The sequence below is a fragment of the Ranitomeya variabilis genome, chromosome 2, assembly GCF_051348905.1.
Source record: "Ranitomeya variabilis isolate aRanVar5 chromosome 2, aRanVar5.hap1, whole genome shotgun sequence".
NCBI classification, from domain to species: domain Eukaryota; kingdom Metazoa; phylum Chordata; class Amphibia; order Anura; family Dendrobatidae; genus Ranitomeya; species Ranitomeya variabilis.
This window is the reverse complement of record NC_135233.1, coordinates 739,027,387-739,039,774: the sequence shown is the minus strand read 5'-3', so window position 1 is coordinate 739,039,774 and position 12,388 is coordinate 739,027,387. Positions and strand designations below refer to the sequence as shown.

At 45.8% G+C, this 12,388-nt stretch overlaps 1 protein-coding gene across 3 annotated transcripts in view; it reads right to left on the bottom strand.

The window, feature by feature from the left end:
* Positions 1-6,122, bottom strand: part of ATG5 (autophagy related 5) — a 294,450-nt gene extending 288,328 nt beyond the window's left edge. Inside the window, exons 1-2 of one of the 3 annotated variants that reach the window (XM_077289635.1) lie at positions 6,003-6,122; positions 1,353-1,531 (exon numbers count right to left, since the gene is read on the bottom strand). In XM_077289635.1, coding sequence (XP_077145750.1) covers positions 1,353-1,460 — 108 coding nt within the window. In that variant the 5' untranslated portion in view covers positions 1,461-1,531; positions 6,003-6,122. The other 2 variants (XM_077289634.1, XM_077289636.1) reach the window with 2 other exon arrangements.
* Between the last annotated feature and the right edge of the window lie 6,266 nt (positions 6,123-12,388).

Sequence of the window (12,388 nt, the reverse complement as noted above, 5' to 3'; positions counted from 1 at the left end):
CATGAAAGCACTGCTGGGCCTGTCTCATGGAGACTAGTAGCAACCAGCAGACTCCACTAACTTAGGCCCCTTTCACACATCAGTTTTTTGCCATCAGTCACAATCTGTCGAATTTTGAAAAAAACGGATCTGTCGACTGATGCCGCCGGATCCATTTTATTCTCATAGACTTGTATTAGCGACGGATGGCCTCACGTTTCATCCGTCGTTCACCGGATCCGTTGAAAATTGTTTTGTCCGGCGGCCGGAGACAACGGACAAAGTAACATTTTTTGTGTTCGCCGAAAAAACGGACAGCGAAGAATCCGTCACCATCCTTCGTTTGCTAGAATGGAAGCCTATGGCGACGGATTACTTTTTTTTTTTTTTTTTTTTTTTCTTCAACTGAGCATGCTCCGATTCAATTAGCCAGATCCGCTAGTCGGATCCATCAAAAAAAAAAAAGATCCGTCGCATCAGTTTTTCACAATCTGCAATGGATCCATCGAGCCAACGGATTGTGACTGACAGCAAAAACTGATGTGTGAAAGGGGCCTTATACTACATTATAATACATCCATCGCTTTTAGGCTATGTTCACACTGGGCGTTTTTGAAGCATTTTTTGTGGCTTTTTTATGCTAATTTTTAGCTGCATTTGACAGTACCAGCTATGTCTATGAGATGTCAGAAATCTCATGCACACAGTTTGGTTTTTCAGTCATCAGTGTTTTGGGCTTTGATGCATTTTTGGGGCATGTCACTTCTTTCAGCATTTTTCACCCACTGAATTGAATGGAAAAAAACGCATGAAAAAACGCACCAAAAACACCGCAAAACCTGCATTTTTGCAGCAGCTTCTGTCAAGCACTCGGGTTTTGCTGCAGAAAAAAAAAAAAACCACGCAACAACACCCAGTGTGAACGTAGCCCAACAGTAACCTCAGTCCTTCATGCTCATTAATTGTGACAGAATGTACAGCAGGAGCCTCTAACCAAGATGTGAACATGACCTTGAAATTTTACCACCATTCTTTATTGTGCTATTCACATTATTCAAAAAAATATACTGAAAAGCTGACATAGATATCAAAGAAGTCACATACTGACATGAGAAATATAACATTTGTGATGGCATTTTAAAGGCAAAGAACTTCATGGTGACACAATGACCCTGTAAAATGAAAGTATTGTGCAACAGTGCAGCTTCAACTTTCAGACAGTTTTTTTTGTTTACTATGAAAGACTGCAAAATGTATAAAACCCCCATTAGATGCAAAGACATAAAGGCAGACATTTGCTATGCAAGGAGGATATTAACCATTTCATCTCTTATATTTTGAGAACTCATCCCACCTACCCTGATAGGACTTACATAGTAAGGTTCAGCCTCCCTTTCAGTGAGTTCATCCTGATATAATGTGAAGCATGTCGGTATTCGCCCTGACCACACATCTCTGAGTACGTCCTTGTCATCTGTCATTCTTCCAGCAGTGTGGGCTGCACATATAGACGACCTTGGTTCATTCACCAGTTATGTGATGAAAATGGGATCTGAAAGAGCAGCAATTCAATGTTAAAAAAAGAAAAAACACAGATGCAATGCAGACATCCATATTGCATTCATTTTTACTGGATCCATTGCAAAGGTCTCATGGTAATGTAGAACTTAAAAAAATGAATATCATACAGAAGTCAAAAAGAACTCAAAGAACACTAGCTGGAGAAAAAAAAATTAGGCCATTTCTTTTGGACAAAAAAGAAAAAAAACTGAATATTTTTATATGCTTGCCTAAACTTAAGGCCAGGTTCATACTGCGGGGCCGATATACTAAAACTAAATTTTAGACAGTGTAAACTACAAGCCCCTATAGACATCTAACTAATGTTGGCCAAACCTGCCGATAACGTGTTAGACTGACAGTCCGACCTTTAAGACCACTAGAAGCCACGTCCTAGTTTGGGGACTCAAAGCACGAGTTCAAAAGGTTTAAACGGCTTTAGATTGCCAGTTTTCCTCTAACCATAAGTGGTAGATTGTCTCTTATATAAGCAGTGTATTATGAGGAAAAAAGCTAAAATATAATAAATCTAATTTGCAGTTTGACAGGTCAGTCAACATACACTAGAGACTTTTTCTGCCAATCGTGTTCGCTCTATGGCACCCGTGCCACTGCTACCGTATCTGGCGAGGGTAACAGAACAATCAGCCAGGTCTTCCTGACAGTTACATTGTAAATAGGTCACGGTAACTACTTGCAATGTAATAAACTGTAAATCTTAGGGTTTTTCACACATCAGTGTTTGGTCAGTATTTTGCATCATTGTTTATAAGCCAAAGTCAGAAGTGAAACTCAAAGCGAAAAACTATAAAATTGAAAGCTTGACACCTGTTCTATGTTTTGGCACAGAAACACTGATGTGTGGATAAAGGCTTACAGATTTAAAGTTTACTACAATTGTTTTTTTGTTTTGGGAGTCACGTATGAAAGTGAATCAACGCTAGCTGCCAGGGAACTTCCCTGTCCCCATAGTCTCTACAGAATCAATACGCACTCATAGGGCAGATAATGTCCTAAAGGTGCATTTACAATGGCCGATTATAGAGATCATGCTGCCAATCACCCGATTAGCGAGTGAATTAATTTTTACACTAAAAATCATTGTTCTTGGCAGCACATCATCTTGTGTAAACAGGACAGGTGCCACAGAGAACAATGGCAGTCTGTATACACAGAATGATCTATTACCAATTGTTTCTGTGGGCATTGGAAATGCAGTCAGCCTGTCTAAACAGGCTATTAAACGACCGCCATGGGCCAGTGTAACAGAGCCCTTACTAATGTGCCACGCCATCGCCTCTCATGTCACGTCAAGCCTGGGAGGTTCAGAGTTTGTTGCTACCAGCATATGACATCCAATCACAATGGATGACATAATACCACTTGTCAACTACAATTCTGGGATTAAAGAAATATTTGGAAGGTAGCAGTGGTATAACGTCAAGCTTGTGGCCCCGAAATATCAAGGATCCTTAATAATATTGGTCTTCCTATATAGGCCAGAGGTTCCAGGGTCCATGTACAGCAGCAACCTCTGCACCAACTTACAAGACCCCTCGACAACAATTTTTTACACCCGGATAGGGAACATGGTATGAATTTCTGTACTTATTTACATGTCAGAAAAGGGGAGTTCATTTCAATTATCTGGACACCTTCTCAGGCTTCTCACACAACTTCATGCCCATTACAACTTCTAATCAGAGCTGTGGAGTCGGTAAGCCAAATCTCCGACTTCACAAGGCTGCCTAACTACTGAGCATGTACATAAAGTGCAGCAGATTTATAGTGGGTATGGAAAGTATTCAGACCCCTTTCAATTTTTCACTCTGTTTCATTGCAGCCATTTGGTAAATTCAAAAAAGTTCATTATTTCCTCATTAATGTACACTCTGCACACCATCTTGACTGAAAAAAAACCAAAAACAAATGTAGATATTTTTGAAAATGTACTAAAAAAGAAAAACTGAAATATCACATGGTCATAATTATTCAGACCCTTTGCTCAGTATTGAGTAGAAGCACGCTTTTGAGCTAGTACAGCCATGAGTCTTCTTGGGAATGATGCAACAAGTTTTTCACTCCTGTTGGGGATCCTCTGCCATTCTTCCTTGCAGATCCTCTCCAGCCCTACCCCAGCCATCCGTATCACAGCCCTAACCCATCTCTTCAACCTCATACCTATTGTTATCTTCTGGTACCTTCCCCTTTTGCTTTCAAACCACTCCACCGAAACTGCCCCAACCAAAATTACCGTACTAACTGCTTACTGAAAAGCTAACAGACAATTCTCTGTACTCCACCTTTTAGACTTGTCCTCTACCTTCAATACAGTTGACCACTCCCTCCTACTAAAGATCCTCTTTTGACTTGGCATCAAAGACCTTGCCCTCTCTCGTGAATCTCATACTTTTCGTCCCTTGCATTTAGTCTACCACTCCCATACTACCTCCTCATCCCGCCTTCTCTCTCTGTTGGTGTCCATCAAGGCTCTTGGGATCCCTACTCTTCTTCATCTATACCTTTGGCCTGGGACAACTGATGAAGTCCCATGGCTTCTGGTACCACCTATATGCTGATGACACTCAGATCTACCTGTCTGGTCCAGATATCACCTCCCTGTTGTCCAGAATCCCAGAGTGTCTATCAGCCATATTCTTCTCAGCAAGCTTCCTAAAGCTCAATGTGGACAAAACTGAACTCATCATCTTTCCTCCATCTCACCTACCCAATCTATCCATCAGAGTAAATGACTACACACTCTCCCCGGTACTGGCAGTCTGCTGTCTCAGAGCAAACCTCGACTCTGCACTGTCCTTTATACCACACATTTAAGCTCTTGCCACCTGCTGTCGCCTCCAACTCAAAAATATTTCAAGAATCCCTCCTTCCCTCAGCCCTGAATCTACTAAAATGTTTTTACATGCTTTCATCCTCTCCTGCCTCTACTACTGCAATATCCGCCTGTGTGGCCTACCAGCTAACACTATCACACCTCTCCAGTCAGTCCTTAAAGGGAACTTGTCACCAGAAAACGATATTAGCCTGCAAGTTAATAGCGTTATTAACCTCTGTGGAATACGCACTTAGCCGAATGCTGGGGGGCGAAAATATACTGTATTCCTCCAGGCAGCATCGATTCAGTCACCGCTCTGAGCACAAGGAGTGGAGTCTGTAACTGCACCCCCCAGCACTGACTGACAGCCAGCCCTAATTAAGAGCAAGTGTCAGTCAGGGCTGGGGGTGCAGTTACAGACTCCACTCACTATACTCAGAGCGGTGACTAAAACTGGAACGCTGCCGGGTGGAAGTTAATTTTCTCCCTGCAGCATTTGGTTAAGTGCAAGCGCCAGGCATGTTTGATAACCCTATATCTGCAGGTTAACAGCAATTTTTTCTGGTGAGGGGCACTCTCTAACTCACCTACCTCTCTACTCCTCTGCTTCTCCCTGCTGCAAGTACCTTTATTGGCTCCCCAACGTATCCAGTTGAAACTACTAACACTGACCTACAAAGCCGTCCATAACCTGTCTCCTCCGTGAAGCTCCAAACTAATCTCCTGATATCATCCAACATGCAACCTCCGGTCCTCCTGAGACCTCCTTCTCACTTCCAAGACTTCTGCAGAGTATCTCGTGTCCTATGGAATTTCGTGGCCCAACACATCTGATAATCTACCACATTAGGGCTTTTCAGAAAACCCATCTCTTCAAGAAAGCTTACAGCCTGCAATGACCCTCACCACCACCAGAGCTGCCGCGCCCCCCTAACCTACTGTCCCCATCATCCTGTAAGGCCAGGGCCCGCCCCCGTGTACCAGTCTGACACCGTTAGTATGGTCACAGTAATGGGTATGTTGCATGTAACCCTCTCTCGCCTACAATGCCAGGTGAGACCCACTCTGCTCTCTTGGGATCCTGTCACCCGGGTGAATGCACGGTAACGGGAGGGTCAGGGCATCATGCACGGCAGGTGGATTCCCAGGCAGCGGTGCCCACAGACAAGTATGGGAGTGGGCTGTAGGAACCCACGTGCTTCCTGCAGAAACTGCCCCACTCACACGGGTGGCACTGACTGCAGGCACACAGCCTGTCTCTGCCCTGTGGGAGGATGGAGCTTTGCGCTGCTCCCTCCTGTGACTGCAGCAGACCACCTGGGGACGACCCTCCATATACAGCAGGTCTGGTGGGGTGCTGGCTGACAGGAAACATTCTCTCTGGCACCACACAAGTTCCCAGGCGCGACACTACAGGAGTGGGCGCAGCGCATGTGACAGGACACCGTGGGCGTACACCCGAGTGAGCGGCTCTGTTACCCGTATCTCTGGCACTTCTCTCCCCGGCACGCTTTGCAGCTTCCGGGTGCTAGCCTTCACCCCGCCCCCCTACGCTACGTCATCGGACGGGTAGCGCGGAGGTACATTTTGTGTTGTGCTCGCTCTGCGGCTGTTACACTGGCCTAACCTGCGGGCGGCTTGTCACTGCTCTCTTCTGCAAGCACCGGAGAGGGGGAGCAGTCACTTCTGTGACGTTTGCCCTTACTTGAGAGCACAAACCCCTTTCCCTCACATCCCAGAATGCCTTGCGGAGAATTCTGTCCAATCACAGTTCACCATAATCTCCCCTTTACCTTCTCTGCTCTTGCTTGCAGCCACAGTTCGAATTGTCCTTGGAGGTGGCGCGTGTGTCAGTGTGTTCAGGATGTTCTCACGCTGGATCCTCTCGGACACTTTGTCTCAGTGACACAATCCCAAAAGAACCAAAAAAAGGGAACTTACCTGCCTCCATCACAACAACCGCAGTCCGCACATCGCCAGCATCAAGTTTTCATTCTTTAAGAAAGATTGAAAGTTTTAGAACTCAGTGTCTGCTTCACTCAGTGTGAACATGCGCTAACGTACACTGAGTGTTTAGAGCAGAGAGTCAGCAAATCCAACGCGTAGTCTCAGAACGCTAAGTTTTGAGGATTTTTCAGTTCAACCATAAAGCACATTATGGATTGCCACTTGTGTGCAAGAGCAGAACCACTTTCAGTACATGAATGCAGCGCTAGACCCATCATTGATAAAGGAATTCAGCTCCAAAACCACTATTGGTTTATGAATGAAACACTAGAAACACAATTCGTTCATGAATGCAGCACCAGATCTACCATCAGTACATGAATGCATTGCCAAAACCACCGTAGATATATGAATGCAGCACCAGATCCACCATCAGTACATGAATGCATTGCCAAAACCACCGTAGATATATGAATGCAGCACCAGATCCACCATCAGTACATGAATGAAGCACCAAAACCACTGTCAGGACATTAATGCATGGTGTTCCCTTCTTTTCCCGCTAAAGTTGTGTTGGGTATGGCCTGGTTGGTGAAACAAAATACATTGATTGGGAGACTCGCAAGGTTAAAGAGAACCTGTCAACAGGATTGTGCACAGTAACCTGCACACAGTGTCAGGTCAGCACCGTTATACTGATTACAATGATACCTTGGTTGATGAAATCCGTCTTGTGGTTGTTTAATCTTTCTTTTCAGTTAATGAGATTCTCTTGCTCCGGGGTGGCCTGTTTGGGGGGCTTCATGTGGTGCTCTGTATTGCATCTGACAGGTCACTGCTCCCTCACTGACGTGCCCCCAAGTTTGCATAATGAATATCTGTACATATTGAAAAACAACCCCTTCTGCAGGCAGATACCAGCCATGGCAACTGCATCACAGCAAAATCACATGTGTACTGTCCTTACAAAAAAAACATTTAAAATGGTGCCTGCACAGTAGCAGCTGTCGCTGTATAGAGAGGTGATCAAATAGCTGCTATTGCGCAGGCGGCACCATCTTGCTAGAGAAGAAAAAAACATTTCTCCAAGGATCACCTAAGAATAACATCACCAGTCACTGTGACATTTTTTGTTGTTAAGACAAAAGATGGAAGTTTGCGTCCTTGTTTGGATCTTAGAGAGATCAATAAGATCACGGTACATAATCCATACACACTACCTCTTATTCCTGATCTGTTCAATAAACTAGCAGGGGCCAAGTGATTTTAGAGGGGCGTGTAACCTTATACCTGTTCAACAATGTGATGCGTGGAACACTGCCTTCAATACACTGAGGGTCACTTTGAAAATATGGTGATGCCATTCATTTTGACCAATACTCCAGCAGTGTTTCATAACTTCAGAAATTATATTTTTTCTTTTTTGGTGTTTAGATTTGTGGTGATATACTTGGATGATGATCCTGGTTTACTCAGGTTCTCATAAGGAACATGAGGATCATGTTTGACAAGTGCTTTGGGTTCTTGATGACAGTCATTTGTTTACCAAGCTAGAGAAGTGTCAATTTAAGGTGTAGCAGTTAAAGGGGTTGCCCACTAATAGGACAACGCCTTCTTAAACTAAATGTTCGGCCTCTATCTATATCAGTGTTCCCCAACTCCGGTCCTCAAGAGCCACCCACATGTCATGTTTTCAGGATTTCCTTAGTATTGCACAGGTGATTGAATGCTTGCTTGTCCAGGTGATGCAATTATCAGCTGTGCAATACTAAGGAAATCCTGAAAACAAGACCTGTTGGTGGCTCTTGAGGACCGGACTTGGGGAACACTGATCTATATATATAAGAGGCATTGTGATTACTCGCTAATCCCGCCCCCTGCACAGTAGCTCCGCCCCAGACACATCACCACACATAACCCCGCCCCCCACCACATCACCACACATAATCCCGCCCCCACCCCATTACCACACATAATCCCGCCCTCCCACCACATCACCACACATAATCCCGCCCTCCCACCACATTACCACACATAATCCCGCCCCCACCCCATTACCACACATAATCCCGCCCTCCCACCACATCACCACACATAATCCCGCCCTCCCACCACATTACCACACATAATCCCGCTCCCCACCACATTACCACACATAATCCCGCCAACACATCACCACACTATTGTTATTAACTTCATTTTAAGTTCATTTACCACCTATAGCGCTATTGAATGTTGTCATTATTTACTTTAGCTTAATCACCAGCAGCGTTCATTAGATAGCAATGAGCGTGCCGAGCGTTAGCTGGCTGGAAACATCTAGTTAAATAATAAAACTTATACTCATCTCCCATGATGGCACTCCCTTTTCCCGGGGCTGTGATGCAGTGTTGTGACAAATGCTGCCTGCGCCCAATAAGCTCTGGGGTCACTGTCTCTGCCTTCATACTATCTGAACATGAAGAGGGCTGCAGCTCATCCTGGACTTCCTCTTTGTATTCAGTTTGGCCGAAGGCGGAAACAGTGACACCATCGATAATTGGGAGCTGGGCATCATGTGTCATTGCACCGCATCACAGCCCCGGAAATGCGAGTGCCGAAAACGCTGGCTTTTTCCTCCCTAAAGAGCTGTTTTGCCGCAGCCCCTATACTCATTTTATCACTTATGGTGATCAATTAATGGTAAGAAACAGATCACCAAGTAGTACTTAAATAAAATCACTTTTTATTAATGAATTTCCTTTAAAAGACAATATTACATAAAACAAGGGTGCTAAGGTCCTATGATGAGGGACTACAACGCCATAGGGTATTCCTAACTAATAGCTGTATATATAGTGGTACAAATCCCTATACATTAGAGCAAAACATCATTTTTTCACATGGGAAATTTAACTGCACTGTGATAAACCTTTAATAAACCTCCTTGGAATTCCCTAAACGGAGGGATATAGCTATGTTAATCCCACCTGTGACTTTGTGTGCTCAGTAATGCAATAGCAAGGCTCTACCATAATAATGAATAAATTAGAAGTTGTTTCCATACCTAGTGTACAGCCACATGGAATTCTCTCGGCGTCCCTCTGCCCCGACGTGCGTTTTGCACCGCTTCTTCGGGAGGCATGTTTAATATAGTAGTACATAACCCACATTGTGATGGGTAACATTATTTTGGGCATCCTTTTGTGAATATAGCCCCTATACTCAGTCAACCCGATATTTCCCAAGTCCCAACCCTTTGTTGTGGAGGTTGATGCATCGGAGGTGGGGGTTGTGTTGTGTCATCCCCAGGTAAATAGCGTTCATGCGCCTTCTTTTCAAAGCAATTTTCTTTGGCTGAGAGAAACAATGATGTGGGCAATAGGGAACTTTTGGCGATAAAATTGGCATTTGAAGAATGGCGACATTGATTGGAGGGGGTTGTCCATCCCATTACTGTTATTACTGACCATAAGAACCTCTCATCAATCAGCTAAACGTCTCAACCCTAGGCAAGCTAGATGGTCCCTGTGTTTTACTAGGTTCAATTTTGTTGTTACTTTGCGTCCATGGGTCAAAAATGTCAAGGCTGATACTTTGTCCCAGAACTTCCCTGGTGGTGGTGACCATGAGATCCCTGCCCCGATTTTACAGAAAGGGGCAGGCATTTCGGCATTGTACCGAGCTGGAGGGTGAGGTGTTGGAGCCCAGGGGGACTCCCCGGCCTCCTGCCCTTCAGGAAGGTTATTTGTACCATCTAATCTACGCCGCAAAGTACCGTATTTTCCGGCGTATAAGACGACTGGGCGTATAAGACGACCCCCTAACTTTACCAGTTAAAATATAAAATCTTCTTAAAAGTCGGGGGTCTTCTTATACACCCTATGTCGTCTTATAGGGCCGGTGAATATGTGCCTTTTGGGGGGGGGGGGAGTGATCCTGATGACGAGGGGGCGTCTCACAGGAAAGTGAGTATCCCCCATTACCTTATCGTAGCGGTGCAGCGTGGGGGTCTCAGTGCTGGGAGTGGCGGCGGCGGCTGCTGTGCTCTGGTGCGGCGGCTGCTGTGCTCTGGTGCGGCGGCTCCTCTTCTGTGTGGGGCCTCTGTGCTGTGCGGTGGCGGTGGCGGCGGCATATCTTTATCCAGTTGGGGCTCCTCCGGCATCTCCTTAGCCCTGGAGGCCCCGCCGCAACTCCATGAGTGCAATGCAGCGGCCATTTTCCCGGAGGCAGCTCAATAGGTGCGATGCGGTGGCCTCCGGGAAAATGGCCGCTGCTCAGATTCAGATCTCGTCCCGAAATCTCGGGACACGAGATCTGAATCTGAGCAGCGGCCATTTTCCCGGAGGCCACCACATTGCACCGATGGAGTTGCGGCGGGGCCTCCAGGGCTAAGGAGATGCCGGAGGAGCCCCAACTGGATAAAGATATGCCGCCGCCACCGCCACCTCACAGCACAGAGGCCCCACACAGAAGAGGAGCCGCCGCACCAGAACACAGCAGCTGCCGCCGCTCCCAGCACTGACACCCCCACGCTGCACCGCTAGGATAAGGTAATGGGGATTACTCACTTTCCTGTGAGACGCCCCCTCGTCATCAGGATCACTCCCCCTCCCCACCCACCATATACACCGGCGTACAAGTCGATTCCCGGCGTATAAGACGACCCCCGACTTTTAAGAAGATTTTCGGGGGTTAAAAAGTCGTCTTATACGCCGGAAAATACGGTAATTAAGGAACATCATAACTCTGTGCTTGCTGGCCATCCAGGTGGCAAGGCAACTGCGGACCTCATTTCTCATCATTTTTGGTGGCCGGGGTTGCACAGGGATGTGGTTGAATACGTATCTGCTTGTAGAAGCTGCTCACTTTCTAAGGTATCGCATACCCGTCCGTTTGGAACTCTTCTTCAGATACCTATACCTAGCAGGCCATGGACGCACTTGTCCATGGATTTTATTACTAACCTACCGGTATCTGCAGGCAAGACTGTGGTTTTGGTGGTTGTAGATAGGTTGATTAAGATGGTTAATTTCGTCGCATTACCGGCACTTCTTGCTCAGGTGTTTATAAATGAGATCAAGAAGCTTCACAGGGTTCCCTCCGATCTGGTGTCAGATCGGGGACCCAATTTGTTTCCAAGTTTTGGAGGGCATTCTGCTCTCGACTAGGTGTGAAGCTGTCCTTTTCCTCTGCCTTCCATCCCCAGTCAAATGGACAGACCAAGCACGTTAATCAGAATTTGGAGACTTACCTCAGGTGTTTTGTCTCAGAGAATCAGGAGGATTGGGCATCCTACTTACCACTGTCAGAATCTGCTATTAATAATCATCGTCTGGAGTCTCCCGGCAGGTCACCGTTCTTTGGTGTGTACAGTTACCATCCACAGTTTGGTACTCTTAGCGAGGCAGGGGCTTCGGGAGTTCCTGAGGAGGAACATTTTGCTTTGTCACGCTCTTTGGTGTGGCAGGGGGTTCTGAGTAATTTGAATATCATGGGAGACAGGTACAAACATATGGCTGACAGCACTTGTAAAATAAAATAAAATAACCACCATCATTAACCCAGCAGCATTTGATCTTGCGCTACCCCAGGCCCTTAAAATCCACAATGTTTTTGCGGAACCTCTTGAGTCCTCACCACTACAGCTGCCCCTCAATAATGATTGATGGTAATCTAGAGGTTCAGATTTTGAGGATGGTAGAGTCTCGCCTCCTACGTCGTTCTCTACAATACTTAGTGCACTGGAAGGGTTATGGCCCAGAGGAAAAGTGAATGACCCTAGGCTGGTTCGTTCATTCCACATCTCTTATCCTGAGAAACCTGGTCCTGAGTGTTTCTCACACTAATCTGAGTCCTATTTGTATAGGAACTATATAGCAAATGGCAAGTAAACTCTTATACATGTAGGGCCCACATCTCAGATCCCAACTGCGGGAATATGGTAGATATTCGTGCCATCCTGTTTTTTCCTGATCAGCACGTCTAGAAAGAGTAGTTATTCTTTAGCTAATTCCGAGGTAAAGTGAAGGTTGAGTTAATTGATGTTTACACTTACAACGAAGTCCCCGAACTCTTCCCTCGTCC